We start from the raw sequence: 26,241 nt of genomic DNA, 5'->3' as shown, positions 1-26,241 counted from the left end.
GGGGTTACCAGGAAATTTTGTGAAGGAAAGGCTGTGCATGTTGTCTACATGGATTTTGATAAGGTACCACATGGGAAGTTAGTCAGGAGGTTCAAATGTTGGGTATTCATGGTGAAGTAGTGAACTGGATTTGACAATGGCTGGATGGGAGAAGCCAGAGAGTAGTTGTGGATGATTGCTTCTCAGACTGGAGGTCTATGACTAGTGAAGTGCCTCAGGGATCGATGCTGGGATCATTGTTGTTTGTCATCTATATCAATGATCTGGATGATAATGTGGTAAATTGGATCAGCAAGTTTGCAGATGACCCTAAGATTGGAGGTGTTGGGGACCTCATGAAACTCATTGTTTTATAGCAGCATCGCCGTATATAAAGCTTGCAGAGGGATCTGCACCAGTTGGAAAAAATGGGCTGAAAAAATGGCAGATGGAATTTAATGCAGACAAGTGTGAGGTGTTGCATTTTGAAAGGACAAACCAAGAAAGGTAAATGGTAGGGCACTGAGGAGTGTGGTAGAGCAGAAGGATTTGGGAATACAGATACACAATTTGCTGAAAGTGGCATCACAGGTGGACAGGTACTGGAGTCGAAAGGCTATGGTAAAGTTGTATAAGACATGGGTGAGGCCAAATTTGGAGTATTGTGTGTAGTTTTGGTCACCAAACTACAGGAGAGATATCAATAAGATAGAAAGAGTGGAGAGAAGATTTACTAGGATGTTGCCCGATCTTCAGGAACTGATGTTACAGGGAAAGATTAAATAGGTTAGGACTTTATTCCGTGGAGCGTAGAAGAAAGAGGGGAGATTTGATAGAGCTATTTAAAATTATGTGGGGTATAGACAGAGTGAATGTAGGTAGACTTTTCAACTGATGGTAAATGAGAAACTGTAACAACACTGATTTACCACAGCTTATGACAAATAAAGAATACACTCACATGTTTCTTCCAGCAAATCATGAAGTCGACTTTCTTTTATTATTCACTAGATCCTCAATTTTAGACATTCATCTCTCCAAACACCACCCAGCTAAACTCCTCTGACCTTCTCATTGGCTCACTGCCACATGGATGATCTTACCACTCTCAGCCTCTTCCTCCTGCATCTGAGATCCATCACCAGTTTACTGACGCTTAACACACCCGTAAATGTGTGCTATCACTTGTGTCATCAGTGGCGGCCAGCACAGTTCCTGATGAGAGTAAGTATGTGTCCAAAACACTGCAAACCAGAGGACAAAGGGTTAAGAGTGAAAGGGGAAACGTTGAGGGGAACCTCTTCGCACAGAGAGTGGTGGGAGTGTGGAACGAGCTGTTAGGGGAAGTGGTGAATGGTGGCTCAATTTTAAGAAGAATTTAGACAGATACATGGATGGGAGGGAGTGAGACCAGGCAAAAAAAAAAGGTTCAGTGCAGACTAGAAGGGCTGAAGGGGCCTGTTTCTGTGCTGTAATGTTCTGTGGTTAATAACAAGGTGAGCACATCAGGAATGTTATGGGATGTTTCAACAGTTATCAAAGGAATAATTCTGCAGGCAAATCCTGGACCTTTGATGTGATTCATCAACACTGATTGATAGTGGTATTATCAGTTGGGAACTCATTAAGTTGGTTTGCACCTGATGTCTTTGAAGTGAACTCTGTGGGCTGTGTTGCTGTGTTGGGTTAATTGTTAGTGGGTTACAATCACCATGTCATTTTATTTTTGTTGTTTTATAATTCAATTTAATATTTTACATTGAAAACTTTGTTCCCAGGCTATAATCTTGTTGGGAAATAATTGTTTATAGGAAGCACCTAATGAATATTTGTGCGGTGCAGAGGGTAGATGAGTGCTTTCATCTCTCCACGTCCTCCTGCTTTCTCCTCGCCCATGCTCGCTCTCAAATCAAATTGAGTGGGTCAAAGGCAAGTGCTTTCATTTCTCAAGGTTTTGATGAGGGATGACCTTATAAGTCATCCCTTTGTCCTCACCAGATGACAGCGTTGTTGATTTAATGCATTGTATCAAGATTCAGAATTCATTGTCACGAACATGTCATGAAACTCATTGTTTTATGGCAGCATCGCCATATATAAACCACCGTACAAAGTAAATAAAAATAGTCCAAGAAAAGTTTTGAGGCAGTGATCATTCAGGAATCTGGTGGCGGAGAGGAAGAAGCCATCCTTGTGCCGCTGAGTGCTCGTTTCTGATGGTAGCAGTGTGAAGAGGGCATGGCCTGGGTGGTGGGGTCCTTGAGGATAAAGGCTGCGCTTTCTTCGGACCACCTCTTCTAGGTGTCATTGATGGAGTGAAAACTGATGCGCTTGATGTTGCAGGCTGAGTTAACAACCCTCTGCAGTTTTTTTCTTGTCCTGAGAGTGGACACCTCCACACCAGACAGTGATTCAACCAGCCAGAATCCATTGGTAGAGGTGATCGAAAGTCATTAGTGACATTCCACCTCTCCTCAAACTCCCTATGAAGTATAGCCACTGGCAAGCCTTCTTCGTGATTGCATCAACATGGACAGATCCTCGGATATGTTGACACCCCTGAACTTGAAGTTCTGACATTCTCCACTACTGACCCCTCAATGAGAACTGGGTCATGTCGACCTGATTTCCTCCTGAAGTCCACAATCATCTCCTTGGTTCTGCTAACACTGAGTGCAAGGTTATTGTTGTGACACCATTCAATAAACTGATCTATCTCCCACCGGTACACTTCCTCATTGCTGTCTGTGATTTTGTCGACAACCATGTGTCATCGGTAAAAGTTCAAATATATTGTTAAAGTACATTTCATCATATACAACCCTGGGCCAGGCAGAATTTCTACTTATCAGTGGTGCAAACTGTACTCAAGAAAAAAGAGAGAAATGGAAACTGATTGAGCAAGCACAGAGAAAAGAATATTCAGTAATAAATAATATACAAAAGTAAGAGTCTTAATTGAGTCTTTGATTGAGTTTGTTGTTGAGGAGTCTGATGCTGGAAGGGTAGCAGTTGTTCCTGAACCTGGTGGCGCGAGTCTTGTGGCACCTGCGCCTCCTTCCTGATGGCAGCAGCAAGAACAGAGCGTGTGCTGGGTGGTGTGGATCCTTGACGATTGCTGCTGTTTCCGATGGCAGCGATCCCTGTAGATGTTCTCGATAGTGGGGAGAGTTTTGCTTGTGATGTCCTGGGCTGTGTCCACTATCTTTTGCAGGGCTTTATGCTTAGAGGTATCGGTGTCCCCAAACCAGACTATGATGTAGCCAGTCAGCACACATTCCACTGTACATAAATGTGGAGGTTTGCCAAGGTTTCTGATGTCATACCAAACTTCTGCAAACTCCAAGGAAGTAGAGGCACTGACATGCTTTCTTCACGGTGACATTAGCATGTTGTACTGCTCTCCCTTGCATTCTGGAGCCATGCAACACAGAACAAGCCAAACACCAGTGCGTCGAAACTCTGACCTCATCCCATTTGTCTGTATTTGGCCCACACCCATCTTCACTCTTTCAATCCATATATTCAGTCTTCTGAATATTGTAAGTGTGCCCCTTCTCCAGCTCCTTCTGTAACTCGTTCTGGATGCGGACCACCCTATGAATGAAAACATTGCCCCTCAGGTGCCTCTTACACCTCTCCCCTCCCATTTTAAATCTCTGCCTAATTCTAGAATTGTCTACCCTGGGAAAAGCAATGAACACTATCCCTGCCCAATGTGGCACACCATGCAACACACATTGCCATCCATCCTGCCATAGGCCTTCAATAACATCTCCAAGATGCCCTGGTTATCCAGGCTCTTGGACACAGGAGAACAGATGCAGTACCTTTAATGTGGTTAACCCAGGGGTGAAGTGACCTGCACTAATGACTGCCCTTCCAGGTGTAGAGCTTGTGAGATGAGGCTTATGAGGGTGTGAATGGTGTGTAACGTGGCCGATCTCACTCAGGAGAGCTTTGTAGAGGGAAAGGATTTAAAAGGAAGAAGGCAACTATTGTGACTGCTGTGGGGCCAAAGAAGATCACTCCCCAAAGTGAACAAAGTCACAAATCAGAGGGCATTGGGTGCTGGAGAAGGAGGTGTTTCTCGGAGGTGGTTAAGCCACAGTTAAAGGAATCCATCTTTTAAGGGCTAAAGGCAGGATTCTGGGCCAGAGGCAACTTTCTCCAAAGTAGGAGAAAGAGCAGGATGCAATACATGCTGGAGAAACTCAACAGGATATTCAGAATCCACCGGAACTATTAGGTTTGGCCCCGAAACATTGGTTACCCTTTACTTTCTGAGCTTGCTGCGTGACCTGCTACGTCTCCCCAGCACGTATATGTGTCACACTGGACCCCACCATCTGCAGACCCTCGTGTTTAACTTGAGATAGAGCATCATTTTGAAGAGCTGGAAATACAAACATAGCTAGGATTAAAAACATAGGAATTCACCTTGCAGTGACTCTTCCAGAAAAAAAAACGTATTTCTGTATGCCAGGGGCTTTCATGTTTCATGATGTTTTGGGCCAAAGGCTACTATCCTGTCTGTGGATATTAGCAGGCATCGCTGGCTTCGACCATTCATAAAATAAAACCATAGACAACTACAGCACAGAAAACTTGGCCCTTCTTTTTGTGCCAAAACATTATTCTACTAGTCCCAATGACCTGCACCCATTCTATGTCCCCCTCCACACCACACCCATCCATGTATCTATCCAATTTAATCTTAAAACTTAAGAGTGAGCCCGCATTTACCACGTCAGATGGCAACTTGTTCCAAACTCCCACTGCTCTCTCTGAGTGAAGAAGTTTCCCCTAATGTTCCCCCTAAACCTTTCCCCTTTCACCCTAAAGCCATTGTTCCCAATCTAAGTGGAAAGACCCTAGACAACTTGCACAATTAACTTCTAAATGGTTCATCTTGTTCCAGGAATATGTTTACTCTATGGACAGCAGATAGCTGATTAATGTAAGGAGCTGTATGAGACTTCCGCCACCCAAATTCAGTTGCTGGAGTCTTTATAAGTAACAACAAGAATTGGGCTTTTCCTGGCCTTCCTCCACCTGAGGTAACATGATCAGATCAAGAAGTAGGAACAGGAGTTGGCCATCCAGCCCTTCGAATCTGCGCCACCATTCAATGCGATCATGGCTGATCTGATGATCACCCCCCTTTAACATATCCCTTAATTCTCCTACTATGTAAAAATCCATCCAACCCTGTCTTCTATATACAGGTATACCCCGCTTTACGAGTACTCAAATTACAAATTACAAAAATTCACATACAAAGAAAGCCGTGTTCGCTTTTACGAAAGGATTTGAATGGGTTTTAGATTTTACAAAATGGCCTCCAATAGTAGTGAATGGGTCTTCGCTTTACGCCATTTCAGCTAAAGAAAGGTTTCATAGGAATGCTCTAGTTTCATAAAGCGGGGTAAAACTGTATTTACTGAGGTAAAACTGTATTCACTACTTCAATGGGCAGTGAATTCCACAGATTCTACTACCCCGAATCATGATCCTATCTGAGATCTAGTCTCCCCCACCAAAGGAAACAACTTACCTACCTCTGTCTTATCAATGCCTTTCATAATTTTATGCCTTTCTATAAGATTCCCTCTCATTATTCTAAATTCCAGCAAGTCCAGTCCCAGAAGATTCAATCTCTCCTCAAAGGCCAATCCTTTCATCCCTGAAATCAACCTGGTGAACCTCTTCTGCACCACCTCCAAAGCCAGTATGTCCTTCCTCAAGTAAGGAGACCAGAACTGTACGCAGAACTCCAGCTGCGGTCTCACCAGGACCTTGAACAGTTGCGGCACAATCTCCCTGCTCCTAAGTTCAATCCCTCTAGCAATGAAACCCAGCTCTCCATTTGTCTTCTTGATAGCTTTTGCACCTGGAAGCCAATCTTTTGTGATTCATGCACCAGCACTCCCAAGTCCTTCTGCATGGCTGCATTCGCTTGCCATTGTCACATGTTACGACAGCTCTGGAGGGGACGTAACATAGGTTGACCAGAAAGAGACATTATTTAGGGGACAAAACTGCTGGAGAAACCCAGCAGGTCATGCAGCATTCTTTATGGCAAACCAATGTTTCGTGACTGAGCCTTTTTATCAAGGATCCTATGGACGTGATATGACCTGCTGAGTTCCCATGGCACTCTTGTGTATTAAACTTCAGTCACTGCACCTGCAGTCTTTCCTGTTTAACTTATTAAATGGGTTCATATTTGGGGATGGATTGCATGAATCTGACTTGCCCCTCATAAATTTACTGGAATTCCAAATGTTGAAAGGATTGACATGAGATTGCAGATGCTGGAATCTGGAGCTAAAGACGCACTGGTGGAGGAACTCAGCAGATCGAGCAGCCTTCAGTGGGAGAAAATGACCAGTAGTTCAAGTTTAAACTCTTTATCCAGACTGGGAAAATGAAGAAATGCTGGAGAACTCGGCTGGTCTCGCAGCGCCCATAGGTGGAGATGGGGGTTAAAGGGACAAAGGCATGAAGGGATAATTATACTGAGGGCTCGATGAACTTTTGAGAAAGAAATCAAAAATGTGAAATACTTGCAGACTAATTCAGTCTCAGGTTACTAGCAATGTAATATTTTACTTTTGGAACTGAATTACAGGGAAAGGTTAAAAAGATTAGGACCTTATTCCCTGGAGCATAGAAGAATGAGGGATGATTTGATCGAGGTATTAAAATTATGAGGGGTGTAGACAGATTAAATGTAGGTTGGCTTTTTCCACCGAGGATAAATGAGATACATACCAGAGGATATGGGTTAAGGGTGAAAGGGGAAAAGTTTAGGGGGAACATGAAGGGGAAACAACTTCACACAGAGAGTGTGGTGGGAGTGTGGAACGAGCTGCCAGCTGAAGTGGTGAATGCAGACTCAATTTTAACATTTAAAAAGAATTTTGACGTACATGGATGGGAGAGGGATAGAGGGCTATGGACTGGGTACAGGTCAGTGGGACTAGGCAGAAAAATAGTTTAGTACAGACTAGGAGGGCCGAAGAGGCTTGTTTCTGTGTGTAATGTTCTATGGTTCAAACTGTTGCTTCACCCTGGAAGTGCAATATATATAAAACAGAGATCCCTGCTGCTGTGATTAAAACTCTCTCAAAATCTTGGCTGGCCAACTAGACATCACCCTCAGGTGCTCTGTAACTGAATGATTGACTTAAATTAGCCCTGTCAAGTTTTACAGACAAGCCAAACTCCTTACAGACAGCGCGGGATTTGAACCCTGGTCCTGGTCACTGGCGCTGTACTTTGTTTGAACCAGACTTTGTTTGAATTTGACATGTTCACAAAGCAATTTTTTTTTAATTGGAATCTTTTTACTGGGAATTTTAAGCATAAAAGATTCCCTACTTTCCGGGAGTGGCAGTTCACACAGGAACAACCAAAACTCCAACTATCCGTATCACACTGCGAGTTTAGACAAAATACCTGAAGTGCAGTATTTAAAGAGGCTGGATGTTAGTTCATTGTTCACAGATCACCTGAAGTTCAGTTTAGACCGCAGGCGATCTGTGAAAATAGCTAGGGGTCGAGGAGGTAAAATGTCAGAATGGGAATGAGTCCCTTATTCCCGTTCCGATATTTTTGCACAGACTGTGCTCCGCAAAATTGGGAATAATTTCCTGGAAAACACCGGCTGTGTAAAAAATCAGAGACTGGTCAAACCAGGACAACGGTAACCTGAGCCAGCCACTTCTTGGCTTCATGAGCTAATTTCCCACCTGATGCGCTTTGTCCTCTCATACTAATTGACTCAGTCCGCAACTCAGAAGTGGATGGGGGTTTTTACAACAGGGTGGCTCTGTGTGGGGGTGGGGGGGGGGGGGGAGTTCATGTGACCGTTCCATGCGGGGGGCGGGGACTTCACGTGACAGTCCGTTTGGGGGGAGTTCACGTGACTGGTCCATTGCGGGTCCGTGGTGGGGGGTAGTGGAGTTCATTGACTGGTCCATGGGGAGTGGGGGGGAGAAGTTTACATGACTGGAATGTGGGGGGGAGAGATCACGTAACTGGTCCGTGGGGTGGTGGGGGGGTTTCACGTGACTGGTCCTGGGCTTGTGTGGGACCCATTCTGAAAAGCGTTTGACATGTTCAGAGCGAGTCAAGGTGCACCCCAGCATTGTGCTATGTTGGGCCACTTCAATCAAGCTTTTGTATGGGTTTGAAAGGCAATGAGATATAAATGAACTCCATTGAAATTGGTTTTATTTGTGTTTTCATTCATCTCAATTATACAGCTGTCTTGTAATTGCCATTGAAGTTGTCTGAATACATCAATAAAGCATGCGTCCCTACGAGGAATTTAACTCTGCATGAAACCTTTTCAAGCAGGAGAGCAAAGTGGAAGAAATCAAGGAAAGAATTAATCACTGGGTGTACACGTCACAATATTACCCGTTGGAAGTTCAGCTGAATCCAACTGAAGGGAAAGGGAGGCCTCTCTGCTTCCATGTTGCAGAGCTACCCAGTGAGAGAGAGGGGGAGGGTGGGGGAATGAGAAGAAGGGAGGGGGAGAGGTGGGAGAGAAAGGGGCAGCACGGTTATCCCAACACTGTTACAGCGCCAGTGACCGGGACCAGGGTTCAAATCCCGCGCTGTCTGTAAGGAGTTTGTGTTTGCATAGGTTTTCCCGGGGGCTTCAGTTTCCTCCCACCATTCAAAAACATACTGGGATTGGAGGTTAATTGGGTGTAATTGGATGGCTCAGGCTCGTGGACCAAAAGGGCCTGGCACTATGCTGTATGTCTAAATTTTTAAAAATTGGAAGCGGGTGGTGGAGGGAGAAAGAGGTGTAGAGAGATACACTTGCAGTTACTTGCAGTTAGGCCTGGAATTTTTCATGGCCTTGAGTTTAGTTAGAGGAAAGAACAATTTCAACAGGCCAGGAGCGATTAAGGCAGCAACGTTAACAGCCAAGGTAAAGTCTGGTAAAGATTGTCAGAGCTGGGAAGGGAAGGTTATGAATAAATGGACAAAGAAACAATTTGCTGGAAGAGCTTAGGGTGCAGGGTGGAGATGGAGTGCAGGGTGGGGACAGTGTGCAGGGGATGGGGAGATGGAATTGTCAACGTTTTGGGTCAGGCCTTTGTGTACACTGATCATGGAGAGGGAAGACAACTTATTGAAGGAGGGGAGGATTCTCCCCACTCTCTCCCCTTCCCTACACCATTTCCTCTTACCCCACACATTTCCCTTCCCCACACTGTTTCCCATTCCCCACCACCATTTCCCCTTCCCTCCACCCATTGTTTTTCTGTCCACCCTCACCATTTCCCCTTCTCTCATTTCACCCACCAGATCCCCTCACCCTTGTGGTCCCATGTGCTCCTGTCTCCTTCACCCCTTCCCTAATGGTTCTCATCAACACGTTTACCTGTCAGGTCGCCTTTGTCTTGCCACGGGCAGGTCTGACAGCAGATTGCTTGTTTCCTCAGGTCCCTCCATCCCTGTCAGTCGCGTCTCTTATGAGTGGACACCAGTGAGAGGGCTGAAGCCTGTGGCCAGGTCATTTGGAACTGGAACCAAGCTGTAGATTTGGAGAGTTAAATAAGAAAGCCTGCAGATGCTGGGGTCAAGGGCCATGTAAAATGCGCTGGACAACATCAGGTCATGCAGCAACCTGGTGGGGAAAGGAGGTGTGTTTTGCTCATCGTCTTGTGACATCAACAGACTGGTTTTCTGTGTGAGTGCAGAGCTTGATACAATGTTGTGCCTTTTACTTCCCATGGATGCTGAATGACCTGCTGAGTTTCTCCAGCATGATTATATATTCAGATCCAGATCAATCTGTAAAAAGGTTCTTGACTTGAAAAGTTACCACAGTCTCTCTTACAGCGGTGCTTTGTTTCCAGTATTTTCTCATTTAACTTCACTGGGAAATGGGAACAGTCTGAAACCCTTTTCACACTAGCTAACCAGTAGATTGGCCGTTCAGTGAACCGGTTGAAGAAACAATTTTTGCCGTTCATACTGGACCACTGTTAACCGGTTCTCTGTCTCCTTTCACTCTCATCACAAGATATTCCTTGGGATTGGGGATTCTGTCGTCCACCGGTGACCATCTGAGTGACGCATCGAATGATGGTGGACTGGCCCTAAATCCCAATCAATGTAAATATGATTTAGGATTAAAACAAATTAATAATGCATAGTTATATCATAATTCTTTATGTACAGCAAAGCACGAGCCCTTCAGCCCCTGTTTTGTTGTGCTGACCTGTATATACTTTCATAAATTTATTAAGGTCCATGGGAAAGTGGTAGCGGCAATATGGGACAATTTATAATGACTGTGGGAAAGAGCGATGGTGGACATGCTCTCCCAGAATTCTGTGCAGCAGTGAACCGGTGCGGACTCGAAAGGCCAATATGGCCTGTTTCCGCTCCGTAAATGGTTATATGGTTAAATGGTTAAAGAAAGCTGTATGCACAGAGCACTCATGGTGGGGTTTCTCTTCCACATGGAATTCTGGGAGGGCAGATCCACCATCTCTCGCTCTCGCTCTCACTCACTCTCTCTCTCTCTCTCTCTCTCTCTCTCTCTCTCTCTCTCTCTCTCTCTCTCTCTCCCTCCCCCTCTCTCTCTCTCTGTGACTTTCCCACGGTCCTTTAGAAATTTATAAAGGTCTTTGTAGGTTGACAAAATTTATTACCTTCTTTTTGATCTTTTGTTGTTTCCTTCATGTTCCTGTAATCACACAAGAACGTCGTCAGCGCGTCACTACTTTGTCCCCGAATAGTCTATGCTCCTTCCACACTGGGCTAATCAGCACGGAGGTGTCAGGTGACCCAGGGATGATACAACCTACCTAGGCAGTCCACCCTGGTGAGATTTGATGCCTGCGTGCTGATTAAGGAGATTTCACACTGGACCCTTAACCGATAGATTGGCCGTTAATTACTAGGACAAGGTGCCAGTATGAAAGGGCCTTGAATTCCCAGGACTGCTGGATTTGATGGTTTTATTCTGAAAGCCTGTCAGCTTCCTGAAAGCTGACTGACTTTGACAAACATGGACACGCAAAGTGTTGGGACGTCTCTTTGAACTGGATGTGACTAGCCTACCTGCTTGCTTCAGGAACTGATAACCCAATGACTTGCATTTATGTGACGCCTTTCCCTGTCTCAGGCTATCCCAGGCCATCTCCAAGGGGTTGTGGAATGTAATTACTGTTGTGCCATTTGCTCATCGTGACCATTCCTCGTTTGGCAACGTGGGATCCAGGAGGTCTCACTTTCAGGCCTTTTCCCCCAAATTGGTTTTGGGGAGGGTTGCGGGGGGCATGGGAAAACACTCAGTTGGTCCAGGCACATTTTTACTGGACTTCTAACTAAATTAAAACCAAAAATCTCAGACCATTCTGTGAGTCAGTGGGATGTGGTAAGGTTTCTCAGTCAGGCTGCCTGACTGTGGATGTTTCCTGTTTGACATTAGCAGATTTGATTCTGCCCTCTCGAAACAAAAGCAGCTGTCTTGGGAATCAGCCAAGCTTAAATTTTGAAGCAATCTAAACAGGGTACTTATTAGTAAATTAAATCTCTTGTGTTTTTTTTTGCTTGTGGTTAGTTGAATGGAGTGTTGGTTACAGGGACAAGAATTTTGTTCGGTGTCCCAGCCAATGTATAATTCCGTGGCTAAACTGGTTTCAAGCTTGGAACCTCAAGGCACAATTCAGTATAGAAAGCATTGGAGTTGGGTGACTGAGCTGCGCCAAAGACTTCTAAACTTCAAGCTGCAGTTTAATAGGTTTAAGGTTATTTTGCATTTGTGATGGCCGTGCTGACAGAGATACGCAGGATGTAGAATCCTTGCTCACAGTCTGCAAGACCAATTTTCGATCCTGATGTCCACTGCTGTCTGCCTGAATATTCTCCCTGTGACCAAAACTCACTTTGTCAGGGGAAGTCAGTAGGTCGGGCTGGAAAAGAATGGGAGTCAATTCGGGCTGGAACCCTTCATCAGGCCTGGCTCGAATCGTTGACCGTTCTTTTTTCTCACGCAGACACTGCCTGACCTGATGAGTTCCTCGAACAGATTGCGTTCAGTTCCAGATTCAACGTTAAGCCTGGAAAAGATGTTGTTCTCCGTGCTCTGAGCCAATACTTCCCTACCCAGGGTAACAGATCCGAGAGGAAAATTTTGCAATTTGCATCTACGTTTGAAAGTTTGGACAAACATTCCAACTTCAAATATGGGAATACAGTGACTTAGGTTTCTCAAATGGGTTGCACTAACTGTCAAATTCTACTTAAAACCTTGAAGTTGGAGCAGGGGTTTGCCCCTCTGCTCCTTGAGCCTCATCCAACATTCAACAGGCTTGTGGCTGATCTGATGATCTCATGTCCACTTTCCTGCCTGTAGTCCTTGATTAATTCACATCTCCTGGTGATGTTCATCAAGGGACACCACAAGATAGTGCAACTGCAAACCCACTTCTTAACTCTGATGCCTCATGGGTTGCCAACACTATGCGTGGATTGCCCGAGGCTGTCAACATGTGGGATTGAGGGCAGTTGGCACAGTGGATAAAGTTGTATTAACAGCACCATTGGCCAGACATTCAGGTTTCAGAGGTTCGAATCTAGTGTTGTCTGTAAGGAGTTTGTATGTTCTCCCCGTGTCTGCGTGGATTTCCTTCAGGGACTCTGGTTTCCTCCCACCCTTCATAGGTTTATTGGGCGTAATTGAGCAGCATGGGCTCATGGGCCGAAAGGGCCTGTAACCATGCTGTATGTCTAAAATTTAACTTTTAAAAAATGTAACCTTGGAGGTTAAGGTATGATTTTATAGAAGCTCATAAAATTATGATGTAGAGATTCGGTCTTTATCTGAGGGCAGGCGAGTCAAGAACTGGGTGCACCAGTTCAAGGAAGGGAGGGTGAACTGAAGGAGGTGTGAGGGGTATGATTTACACACAGGATGGCAGGGAATATTTGGAACAAGTTGCCGGAGGAGGAAATCAAGACAGATACACTGAGAAAATGAATGTGGACGTAGTGCTAGGAGAGGAGAGGTTATAGAGAGATATGGACTCAAAACAGGCATCAAGGGCAGGTTGGACCTAAATTTTCTGTGCTGTCTAACTGCTTAGCCCTCTCTATCTGCCAAAAGTTCCAGGCCCGAGCTGGGGGATCAGTGTGTGGAAACACTCACTAGGACAAACTGACGAGCTTTCTGTTCCTTCTCTGAACTGCCTTCACCGGCTCTGACGCCTCATTCTGTAAGCTCAAAGTGCAACATTCCACGTGACTGGCTCATGCATCACCCAAGGAACATCCTGCCTCGGGACAGAGCCTGCTGCTGCATGGACAGACGGGGCAGATCTGGGCCAGATTCACACGGCATCTCACCTTGTGAGACCTCACCTTGTGAGACCTGGCCGTGTGTCCAGTGGACCAAAGGTGCGGATGGTCTTGCTGGCAGAGTTGCTGCCTCTCGGCTCCAGAGATGTGAGTTTGATCGTGACATCCTGTCCATTCTCCCTGGGGCGCGTGAGCCCCCTCCCACAGTCCAAAAACTTGCAAGTCGGGAGGTTCGTTGGCAGGTTGGGCCTGGTTTGGAAGTAATGGGTGAATCAGGAAAGGGGGTTGTGATAATGGTCATGCGTTTATTGTCATAAACATGCACAATAATTCACCAAAATTCTTACTTGCTGTAACTAAACACATACAATAAAACAAGTACAGTAAAACCCCTGTATCCGGAATTCAAGCAACTGGCAAAATAATCACGGAAAATAAATAGGTAAAAAGCATGGGTTTCAAATTGGCGAGCCTCGTCATTAGTTCACCAATTAGGCAATCTCAAGCAACCGGAAAATTCACTTACCTGGCATCTAACAATCCCCATAGGTGCTGGTTACCAGGGGTTTTACTGTACATTAAATTTAAATAAAGAGATAATAAATACAAAAGATAGATGGATGATAAATATTCATGGTTGCCATAGTGCAAGAAAACAAAGTGGTTTCAATAATCAGTCCTTCTGTGGTGTCAGAGCAGTCCCCGATTAGTGCACCAAGAGGAGGTTCAAGAGTCTGATAGCTCCAGGAGAGAAACTGATCTTGGACCTGGAGGTGGTTTCAGGCTTCTGCTCGTTCTGCCCGAAGGGAGCAGTGAGAAGAGGTCTTGACTGGGGTGATGGGGACCCTTTACGATACTGGCTGCCTTCTTGAAATGTCGCCTCATGTGGATGGGAGGTGGGAGCCTGACTATATTTGCTACCTTCTGCAGCCTTCTAGGTTCCTGGGCACTTGAGTCGCCAAACCAGGCTGTGATGTGACCATTCAGTATACTTTCCACTGTTGAGGTTTCACAGCGTATTTGACAACATGCCAAATCTCCTTTGACTTTTAGAAAGTAGAGGTGTGCCTTCTTCATTGTTGCCTTGCTGTGCGGGCTCCAAGTTTCTCCCAGAAACTTGAAGGGACTGACCCTCTCCACCACTGTCCCATCAAGGCAGACAGGTTCGTGATCCTTCAGCTACTCCTTCCTCGAAATCCTGTCCCTGTGCTCTTTGACCCTGTCTACACATGAGAATGAAAGCAGGCACCTCCATCTTCAACACCACAAACAGTCCTATGCATCTTGGTTTTGTTTAAAAATTAATGACTGACTTGAATCAATTTGGGCTGACCATTCTTTACTGGGCGTAACGACTTCCTCGACAGTTCTGACAACTAGCTCCACCCGCCTGAGAGCTTTGATGGAGATGAGGTGCGACGAGAAAGAGTGACCGAAGTGAGAGAGAACAACAACATGGTGCATCAAAGGTGACGATGTGCATTTGCATCACCCAGCATCTTCCTGCATGTGAACTGTAGCATCATTGTCCATTGAATTCATCATCCAAGGCACTTCACAGTGTTATCAGTAAAAGTTAGTTGGCACCGCACCATGCAAGACAAACTTGGGTCAGTTTTAGGGAGTACCAGGAGTTGGGGCGTCATGTTGCTGTTGGACCACACGTGGAGTATTGTGTGAATTTGTGCTCACCATTGTGGTCCCTAGGATGGCAGGACTGACACATGATGAAAGACTGGATAGACCAGGATTATACTTATTGGAACTCAGAGTATGAGAGGTGATGTGTTTGAGTATAAGGGAATTAGGGGTTACAGAGAGAAGGCAGGGACGGGGTACTGAACTTTAAGATCAGCCATGATCTTGTTGAATGGCGGAGCAGGCTCGAAGGGCCGAATGACTTACTCCTGCTCCTATCTTCGATGTTTCTATGAAACAGATACCTTTCTGACAGGACTGGACACATTAGATACAGGAAGAATGTTTCTGATATTGGGGGTGCAGAATAACGTGATCAGGGAGGGCCATGGATGGGCAAAAAGGTTGGCCTGGAAACAGTGGATCGAATGACTGATTTATAACTACACCAAACAGGCGCCCTTCCACCCTCCTTAGTCCCACCACTGTGATTTCAGTTAAGTTGTGCTTGACATATCCTTTCTGACTGCCAAAATCCAATCTATATCTTTCTAAATCAAGTTAACACTCCTCTGAATGAATTCCAGAAACTTCTCTCTTACCAAAGTTAATCTTGCCTATGATTATTTAGTTTATCCTTTGATCCTTTCCTAACTATTAATGGCGCCATTTCTCCAGTAATATTTCTGTAGCCTTGAAAATTTGTCTTGAGAGCCTTCTCAGTGACGGTTTGATGTCTGGACATGAGGGTGAGGATTTGAGTCTAGTCCTGAGGGTGATGGTTTGATGTCTGGATGTGAGGGTGGTGGTTTGATGTCTGGACGTGAGCGTTATGGTTTGATGTCTGGTCCTGAGGGTGATGGTTTGATGTCTGGTTGTGAGGGTGGTGGTTTGATGTCTGGATGTGAGGGTGATGGTTTGATGTCTGGTCCTGAGGGTGATGGTTTGATGTCTGGACGTGAGCATGATGGTTTGATGTCTGGTCCTGAGGGTGATGGTTTGATGTCTGGTTGTGAGGGTGATGGTTTGATGACTGGTTGTGAGGGTGGCGGTTTGATGACTGGCCGTGAGGGGGACGGTTTGATGACTGGCCGTGAGGGTGGTGGTTTGATGACTGGTCGTGAGGGTGGTGGTTTGATGTCTGATGTCTGGCCGTGAGGGTAGTGGTTTGATGTCTGGATGTGAGGGTGGTGGTTTGATGTTTGGATGTGAGGGTGGCAGTTTGATGACTGGTCTTGAGGATGATGTTTTGATGTCTGGATGTGAGGGTGGTGGTTTGATGTCTGGATGTGAGGGTGACAGTTTGATGACTGGTCGTGAGGGTGATGGTTTGATGTCTGGTCCTGAGGGTGATGGTTTGATGTCAGGTCCTGAGGGTGATGGTTTGATGTCTGGACGTGAGCGTGATGGTTTGATGACTGGTCGTGAGGGTGGTGGTTTGATGTCTGGATGTGAGGGTGATGGTTTGATGTCTCGCCGTGAGGGTGACGGTTTGATGTCTGGCCGTGAGGGTGGTGGTTTGATGACTGGTCGTGAGGGTGGTGGTTTGATGTCTGGATGTGAGGGTGGTGGTTTAATGTCTGGACGTGAGCGTGATGGTTTGATGTCTGGCCGTGAGGGTGACAGTTTGATGTCTGGACATGAGGGTGGTGGTTTGATGATTGGTTGTGAGGGTGGTGGTTTGATGTCTGGATGTGAGGGTGGTGGTTTGATGTCTGGATGTGAGGGTGACAGTTTGATGTCTGGACATGAGGGTGGTGGTTTGATGACTGGTCGTGAGGGTGGTGGTTTGATGTCTGGATGTGAGGGTGATGGTTTGATGTCTGGCCGTGAGGGTGACGGTTTGATGTCTGGCCGTGAGGGTGGTGGTTTGATGACTGGTCGTGACGGTGGTGGTTTGATGTCTGGATGTGAGGGTGGTGGTTTGATGTCTGGATGTGAGGGTGACAGTTTGATGACTGGTCGTGAGGATGATGTTTTGATGTCTGGATGTGAGGGTGGTGGTTTGATGTCTGGATGTGAGGGTGACAGTTTGATGACTGGTCGTTAGGGTGACGGTTTGATGTCTGGTCCTGAGGGTGACGGTTTGATGTCTGGTCCTGAGGGTGACGGTTTGATGTCTGGACATGAGGGTGGTGGTTTGATGACTGATTGTGAGGGTGGTGGTTTGATGTCTGGACGTGAGGGTGACGATTTGATGTCTGGACGTGAGGGTGACGGTTTGATGTCTGGACATGAGGGTGGTGGTTTGATGTCTGGATGTGAGGGTCATGGTTTGTTGTCTGGCCGTGAGGGTGCTCTCCATTTTCCACACTTGGCCCTGTGTCTCCCAATGCTGTGATTAATCTGCTGGATGTTGTAGAAAACCCTGGGATATTTGAATGTTTAATGCCAACATCCTGTCAACCATCTCCAGCGCTGAGACCAATGCGAATGCAAACAATTCCAAACTTACTTAGTAATTCCTTAGTCAGCATTGAACTATTCACTTGTGCTAAATGAGATTGTATTTTAGAATTGTAAATATTCTGTTTTATCGTGTCTTTGCTTACCTTCTTTCTCTTTCTCTCTCTCTCCCCCATTCTCTGGGTCTGTCTGGTCTTGTTTCTCTTCCACCTTTTTGCCCTTTGCTCCTCTTCCTCTCCCTCCTTGTGGCCGTGTTTCATTGGGGCACCACTGCCCTTCTCCCTTGCTTGTCTGTGTCTCCCTCCTAAATGGCTCAGTTCATCCTGTGGTGTTTCCAGTTGTAGCAGAAATGAACAGCAGCCCAAAGCCTCCTGAGTACGGTAAGTGTTCTTGCACCCAGTTCTGCTCTGTTGTATCTGCCTTGGGTCAGAGCAAGACATGGCATGCTGCATGCAAAGGTAGAATGGTTTTTTTGCATGTGAACATCACTGATACTTCTTTCAAAAAAAAACAGTCCTGAAAGTGCAGAATTACTTGTAATTTACAGCAGGGAAATAGGCTGTTTGATGCTGTTACGAGCCCAGAGGACCCATAAACCCAGCAGCAATAGATATTCACCAAGACAAATGGTTACTTAAACAAAAGATACTTTTAATGATCTTTTAACATGAAAACAGAATCACACTTTAACTTATCACTATTAACTTAATTAACCTATCGACCCCCTTCTAATGCCAGCACACTTGTGTGTAATGAGTGTGTAAGTTCAGAAAAGTTCTTTGGTTCACAGTCCAATTTCACTTTTCATTCCTCCAAGTTCAATGGTTGCAAACAATTATACTGTGCAGAGGATTTAACATTTATAAAGTTCACCAGGCTTTGGTGCTTGAAAGGTAAATGGTTACCACTCAGGAAGGTTCCTGTCGGTTTAGAGAAAGATTTGTTGTTGCAGAACATCCGCGACTGATTCCTTTTTAATCACCCACTCCAGGGCCTTGCTGATGAAACTTGCCCCCTTTAGGGTTCTCCAGATGATAACCCCTTTCTTTCATGTCACCCAAAAGTTCCTTTTTGTTTCTCTTATTCCAAGTGAAACATTAGACAGCCAGTCCTCCTCTTGCATGAACCACAAAGGCTTTGACCAGGGTGAATTAAGAACTCACAACCCATCTTCCAAGTGGGGTTTTCCTTGTTTGCCAGCTTGTCCTGTTCTAGTCCCAGCTGCAGCTGCTGACTGTAACATTGTCAAGTCATCTCTGTATCTCTCTCTCTCTCTCTCTCTGACAAATACTTTCATCTGTCGTCTTTTTCTAAACAACAATCCATTAGTGAAGTCTCTTGGGCACTCTCAAAAGCTCTTGACAAGGCTGTGGGGCTGATATGTCTAGCATTAGCAGAGCTCCAGTGTTTCAAATAAGACAAGCCTTTCCCAGTTTATCTCCCACAAACATATCTAAATCCTCTGTCACAATGCAATCGGTCTTTGCCGATTGCTGTGGTCTTCATGCGCCTCCTTTCATTCAACTTCATCTCAACCCCCTTTGCTTTCCCCTCCATGTGGATACACATCTTCCCTTCCATCAAGGTGCATTCTATTTGTCTCCGTTGCTGTTCCGTGCCAAAAAGTTCAACATTCTCATCACTTTCTCATTGGAGTTTCCTTCAGACCATCTATGGAATTTGTTGCCGTAGACAGCTGTGGAGGTCAAGTCACTGGGTATATTTAAAACAGATCAGTTCTTGATCGAAGGGAATCAAGGGTTGCAGGGAGAAATGGGATTGAAAAGGATGGTAAATCAGCCATGGTGGGCAGAATTGATGGACCAAATGGCCTAATTAGGCTCCTTTGTCCCATGGTTTTATGATTTTGCATATAGTGTCCCAGTATAAAGGAAGTTACTTTCTATTTGTAGCTTTCCCTTCTCAGTAAAACCTCCCAGGTGTGCTAAATCACCAGCCACGCAGGTTAAAGGGAGCGACTGAGCATGGAAGAAACCACTTCATATCGCATTTTTGGTAACCTTGGATTTCCAAAAATGCTTCATGAAATAATATTCATTTGGAAGTGATACAGAGAGGGTGATTTATACAGAAACGCTGATAAATCCCGCTGATGTTGAGGAATTTATAGTTAAAACATAGAAATGCTGGAGAAACTGGTCTCACAGTAGGTAAAGATATTTTACTGATGTTTCGGGCCTGAGCTCTTCCTCTTAAAAGGAGGGTGAAAAGGGAAAAAAGTCAAGGGGAGGAGTGCAGTCCAGCAGATAAAAGGTGTTAATTGCTTATGGAAAGAGGGAGGGCAGGAAAGAGGAAAGGATGGATGGATGAGGGTAGATTTTGGCTCTACGAAAGGAGATCAAGGGAAAAGGGGAGAAAGAGAGCTAGAGGAAAGGTGACAAGGGATTGAAGATGGGGGGGGGGGAGAGGGAGTTTCTAATGGAAACTGGAGAAGTTGAAATTCATGCCATCTGGCTGGGAGGGTGTCCAGATGGATGATGAGGTGTTTTCCCTCCAATTTGCGGGTGGGCTCAGTTAAGCAGTGCATGAGACCATGGACGGATACGGCAACAAGGTTGTGGGATGGGGGAGTTGAACTGGGAGCGGACTGAGCCAAGGTGCTCAACTAAGCAATCTCCCAGTCTGTGCCCAGTCTCTCTGAAGAAGGGGAGACTTGATGTAGAAGATGACCCCTGAAGATTCACAAATGAAGCATTGCTTCACTTGGAAGGAGAATTTAGGGCCCCAAATGTTGGGGTGGAAGGAGGTGTATAAAACTGGAGCATCTCCTGCGGTCCCAAGGGTAGGTGCCAAGGGGGCGATTGGTGGGGAGGGAGAAGTGGGCTAGGGAGTCACGGAGGGACTAAAGGTGGAGAGGAGAGGGGAATAGGAATAGCCAGTGGCCACCCATTTCAATTCCCTGCCCCATTCCCTTGCTGACATATCTGTCCATGGTCTTGTGCACTGCCAGACACAAATTAGAAGACCAACACCTCATTTTCCATCTGGGCACCCTCCAACTGGATGGCATTAACATTGACTTCTCCGGTTTCCATTAGACACCCCCTCCCTTTCTTCCCGCTGTCTCCTTTCCTCTAGCTCTGTCTTTCTCATTTCCCTTGTCCCTCTGTCTCCTTTCACAGAGCCAAAATCTACCCAAATCAATTCTCACCTTTCCTCTTACGATATCCGATTCACACATATTGTCTGTGGGTGTGCACTTCTCCCCCTCCCAATCTCTCCAACCAGACGGGTTTTATTAAAACCTCCACCCCCTGCTTCTCTGACGTATTTCCATTCCCTGTCTCCCTCCACAGGCCTGATAAATTCTACCTCGTCCCTCATCACATCCAATTAGCACCATTTATTGGTCTGGATTCTTCCCCCATTGTCTGAATTCGGAGATTTCCTTATTCTGCTTATTCCTTGAAGGGGTCAGGCCCGAAATGTCGGTGATATATCTTTGTCTCCTATGGATGCTGAAAAGACCCGCTGAGTTCCTCCAGCACTTTGGTGTTTTTGCTACAATCACAGCATCTGTGGCCCATTGTGTTTCCCTTTTCATCAGCCTTTTGGTGTAAGCCCCTGCCTGTCTTTTGCTCATTCCTTGAGGAAGGGCCTAGGCCTGAAAAGTCAGTAATAGATCTACCTTCTATCAATGCTGTGAGACCCAGCATTTTTTTTTAAACTACAATTACAGCATCTAAAGGCTTTTGTGTTTCATTCGAGGAATTTCTATTGTTTGACGCACCAAGGACTGGCTTCTGCTGTAAGTCACGTGGTCGGATTGTTGGTGTCACCTTGGAAGGTTGTAGGTTAAATTGAGGGGCACAGATAGGGTTAATACAAAAAGGCTGAGTTTGAGTGAGCCTTTTTGGACATGAGAAGTGAAATGTTTAAGGGGATCTTCTTCACTCAGCGGTGGAACGAGCTGCTAGTGATGGTGGTGGATGTGGGTTTGATTTTGACATATAAGGGAAGATTAGATAGGTACATGGGTGGGAGAGGAATGGAGGACTATGGGCTGCCCCTACACAAAGCCATGCTACTATCCTGAATAAATATGCTTTTGCAAATCCAAGTAAATCCTATTCCTAACAACCCTCTCCTTTGCTTCCCTACCACTAATAGGCACACCGGCCTACAGTTTGCTGGAAGATCCCAAATGCCCCTCTTAAACAAAGGAACAACACTGGCTACTCTCCATCCCTGTGGGATCTCCTGTAGAGATTACAGACACTCTTTATTGTCATGTAATAAAACAGAAATGTCATATCATATTACATGAAATTGCCCTTAGTCTGCAGACAAAGATTCACCATTAGCATTGCCCAAGAAAGAGAAGCAAAAGAGAGTTCCCTCAGAGTCCATTTGAACCTAGGTTCAAATCCAGCGCTGTCTATAAGGAGATTGTACATTCTCCCTGTCTGCGTGGGTTTTCTACCGGGTGCTCCAGTTTCCTCCCACTCTTCAAAATGATTGTAGTGTGGCGGTGTGAGCAGTGGAAGAAACACAGCCACCATGTTGAGTATCGTTAACGATTGCTTTCATTCATATTCAGCACACCCCTTTAAGGACAGCATGAGCTCAGTCACCTGCTGCATTGTGATGTCATATCGCTGGGAAGGATGCTAGAGTCAGAGAGAAACCTCTGATTACACCATTTCCCCACGGCTGCCCCACCACGTGGCGATACAAGCGGGGCTGGTTCGCTATGAGGATGTGCGCTGCCACAGCAGGTTAATTTGGGTGTAATTGGGTGGCATGGTCTCATGGGCTGGAAGGGCCTGTTACTGTTTGTATGTCTACATTTAAATTTAAAAACTACAGGGGTTGTAGGTTAATTGGGTATTTGAGCAGCATGGGCTCTATGTCCAAATTAAAACTTAAATTGGCCACCTTAATGATCTTCAACAGACCTAAAACACCCAGCCTCTTGATAGCCATGCACCCTCAAATATGAGCAAGCCCCACATGAAACTATTCCACTCTGTATCCTTCTTGGTGAATACTGATGCAAAGTACTCACTTCCTCTGGCTCGGGGCAGAAATCCCCTCCTTTGTCCATGAGTAGGCCCACCTTTTCCCCTGCTATCCTCTTTAGTAAATGCATGTATAAAATGCCTTGGGATTTTCCTTAATTCAATTTGCCAAGGGCACTTCGTGGCCACTTTGACCCTCTTGATTCTCTGTTTTGAGTTTTGACATGCTTGCTTTCTATTCCTGGAGGGCCCTGTCTGATTTCAGCTTCCTAAACTTTTCTTCCTGACTAAATCATCCTGATTGATTCCTTCCTTCCTCGCTTCTGTTCAAAGCTAGGGAAGAAGCACTCTATGTTAATACTTGAAGCTTAAATAGATAAAAGAGTCATGTTTGACAGGTTTCAAAACAGTCTTTCTCAGCTGCAGGGAAGCTGTCAAATCCGTTCCTTTTGTTGGATTTTAATGTCTGCCATTAGCCATGTGAATTTATGGGTCTGTTTAACTTTCAGTTTGAATTGAGCTCAAGACACTCCACTCGAAAAGGGAAAAAGGGATTTATCTTTCAGTTCAATATGGAATTGGTGTGATCACTGCTGGAGCATTGTGTGCAGTGCTGTTGACCTTATTTAAGAAAGGGCTTTGGCAGCAGTTCAGAACTGGTTTACTTAACTAAGTGTGCATTAATCTGATGTGGAAAGGTAACCATCAGGAAGGAGGTACAGCAGCATCAAAATCTGGACTGCCAGGTTGGGAAGTAGCTTCTTACCGCAGACTGTGAGGTTGATGAACGTTATCCTCTAACCTTGATCTCTTGAGATTGAAGTAGGGGTGGCATGGAAAGCACAGCGCTGTTGCAGTGCCAGCGACCGGAGTTCGAAACTGGTGCTGTCTGTAAGGACTTCATAACTTCTCCCCATGTCGTTCCTCCAGGGGCTCTGGTTTCCTCCCACCCTTCAAAACGTACCAGGGTTGTTAGGTCAGTTAGGTGTGATTAGGGAGCACGGGCTCGAGGACTGAAACAACCTGTTGCCCTGCTGTGTGTCTAAATTTAAATTTATTTGCATTGTTTATATCCTATCTTTAGGTATATCTGTGATTATTATGTGCTGTGAATGTGTGTGCACCGTAGTCCAGACCAATGCTGTTTCGTCTGGTTTTATATGATCAGTCAGATGATAATAAACTTGAACTAGGACCTGTTTTGTGTCAACTGAAGACAAAGAGTGTGAATCAACTTGACTAAAAATGAAGGAATGCTAAGTAATCACAGCAGATGGAGGGGGATAAGATTCGCTGGGAGAATCTGATACCAAGAGGTCACTCGTTTAAGGCAGAGAGAAAGTGATTTTATTTTCCTCTCAGAGGCTGATCTGTGGACCCTCCTCTAACATACCGTAGTAGAAGCAGAGTCCTTGAATATGTGGAAGGCATAAGTCGAATCATAAGCCTGATTCAAACTATTGCAGATTTCAGATTTATTGCCAGAGTACGTACATGACATCACATACAACCCCGAGATTCTTTTTCCTGCGGGCCAGGCAGAATTATTGTTGTTAGTGCAAAACAGAAACTGTACACAATGTAAACAAGTAAACAACTGCAAACAACCCTCTATGCAATACAGAAAGGAAAAAACATCAATAAAGTGCAAAAGTAAGAGTCTTTAAACGAGTCCCTGATTGAGTTTGTCTGAGGAGTCTGATGGTGGAGGGGGAGCAGCTGTTCCTGAACCCGGTGGTGCGAGTCACGGCACCGATGCCTCTTTCCTGATGCCAGCAGTGAGAACAGAGTGTGCTGGGTGGTGTGGATCCTTGATGATCACTGTTGCTGTCTGCCAGCGACCTGGGTTCAAATCCTGCGCTGCCTGTAAGAAGTTTTGTACGTTCTCCCAGTGTCTTCTCCTGGCTGTTTCCTCCCACCCTTCAAAAAGTACCGGGGGTTGTAGGTTAATTAGAGTATTTGGGCACCATGGGGTCATGGGCCAGAAAGGCAATGGTTTGGGTCAGATCGTGATGATGGGAGGGGGAGATGGGAAGTATAAAAAGGAGTTGGAGAAGAGGGCGGGGAGGGGCCAGGAAGCCATAGGACACTGGAGAATTTGTAGGGGAGGAGTCTACTAGAGAAAGGTGAGAGGTGGAAGATACGAAGGGCTAAAGGAGAGATTTAAACAGTGGAACACTGGGTCAGGCGAGGGATTGATGAAATTCGAAAATTCACTGTTCATGTCGATGGGTTTTACCCAGGAGGGATATTAGTTTACATTGGGCCTTACCCAGTCACTAAATGAAGCAGAGGACAGACACAGTGTGGGAACGGGGAGGGGAACGAAAAATGCTGGCAACTGCAGGGTCTAGCTGGCATCTGAAGAGAGAGCTCAGGTGCTCAGGAAAACCTATATCCCACCTGCGAAAGGAATTCCGCAGCCCGCAACCTTGGTGCCCGGTCTGCAGGTCCGAGGTTGGAATTGGCAAGAGGCTGGTATCAGGGTGGATGGTTGGCTGGAGGGTTAACAGAGGAACGAGAGAGGTGCAAGAGGCATTCAAAATCGAGGATGAGAACGAGTACCTGGAAGTAAAAGACTCAAGTCTGCAGACACTGTGAATGGAGTGAAAACATGATGCTGGAGAAACTCAGCAGGTCAAACGGTGACCCTTATATAGTAAACGTAAAGATACAGAACCAACGTTTCGGGCCTGAGCCCAGACATTATGAAGAAAATGCAGGCAGGTGAGGGGGGAGGAGGGGTAGTGCTCCCCCCTGCCCGCTCCCCCATCCCCATGAGCCTTTGCGGCCCAAATACACCTACAACCCTGGAGGAAACTGGACCACCCAAAATAAACCCACAGAGACACAAAGAGGACATACAAACTCCTTACAGACAGCGCAGGATTCGAACCGCAGTTGCTGGCGCTGTAATGGTTCGAATCTGGCTTTTCTACTCGTTTACTCCCTGTTCTTCCCCTCTTCCTTATCGCTTTCTCTTCACTCCTCCAGCTTTCCACCCCCTTCTCCATTCACAGAGTCATCCTCCTCCCCCCTGTTTGCTGGTGTGCCCTCCTCCCTTATCAACCTATTACCTCCTACCTCCACTGTCCCTCCTCCCCACCATTTTGTTTGGGCGCCTGCCTTACATTTTGTTCATAGTATGATGAAGGCCCCAAGCACAAAACGTCGGTTATGTTTATCTTTGCTACATAAAAGTAAGGGTTAGGGTTAGGGTGAACTGGGAGTCGGAGGAGGTCAGTGAATGTGTTGGCATGTACGTCGATAGAGAAGGGTAAAACACCCGAGATAAACGTACTTTTCAACTGAGTAACTCCTGTAGTTTGATTTAAAATTTACAAGTGTTTTTGTCCAACGCAGACACTACGTGAATAGTCCACTCTGAAAGTTTCTCCTCCTTCATACATTGCTTTAAAACTTTATGACTTGGTTGATGTGACCAAAAGATGAGTAAAAATGAATCCTGTTATAAACCAGATGGAATTCTTTCCCTGATTCAAGTCCTCATTCTCTTCCATATCAGGACAAAAGATGGCAAACATTTGCTGACTTTGGATAGAAGTATGTATCTCCACAGTGCTGTTCATTTCATGATTTAAGATTCAAGTTTCAATTGATTATCACAGTAATAAAACAGTTTCATATTGCATGAAATTCACTTTTGCCTGCTGCAAGGCAGACAGGTTCGTCACCGGCAGGAATTGCCTGAAGCGCCTTTTACAGTCAGAGATAGAGGAGCAAAAGAGGGTCCCCCCAGAGTCACTGAGTGTCCGTAGATTTGCTTCCACACAGAGTCCAGTCCAAACCACCGGCAACACAAGCTCCAGATCCAAACCTCCGACGGGGTCAGGGACCCTTCGGTGCCCCTCCAGCCAGTTCGAGCCAGTCTCCAGCA

General features: G+C 45.7%; 1 protein-coding gene across 6 annotated transcripts in view; it reads left to right on the top strand.

Annotated features, from left to right (window-relative positions):
• hspg2 (heparan sulfate proteoglycan 2) overlaps nucleotides 1-26,241 on the top strand; it is a 556,383-nt gene that overhangs the window by 146,558 nt on the left and 383,584 nt on the right. The window contains exon 1 of one of the 6 annotated variants that reach the window (XM_069919162.1): nucleotides 21,994-22,100. The exons of the other annotated variants lie outside the window; for them this stretch is intronic. Within the exon in view, the coding sequence (XP_069775263.1) occupies nucleotides 22,076-22,100 (25 nt within the window). The 5' untranslated portion in view covers nucleotides 21,994-22,075. Of the gene's footprint in view, nucleotides 1-21,993; nucleotides 22,101-26,241 lie in introns of those variants that run through there. 6 annotated transcript variants of the gene reach the window in all.

Source organism: Narcine bancroftii, chromosome 2 (genome assembly GCF_036971445.1).
Source record: "Narcine bancroftii isolate sNarBan1 chromosome 2, sNarBan1.hap1, whole genome shotgun sequence".
In the NCBI taxonomy this organism is placed as follows: domain Eukaryota; kingdom Metazoa; phylum Chordata; class Chondrichthyes; order Torpediniformes; family Narcinidae; genus Narcine; species Narcine bancroftii.
Note: the sequence above shows the minus strand (reverse complement) of the source record. Positions and strands in the feature narration are given on the sequence as shown.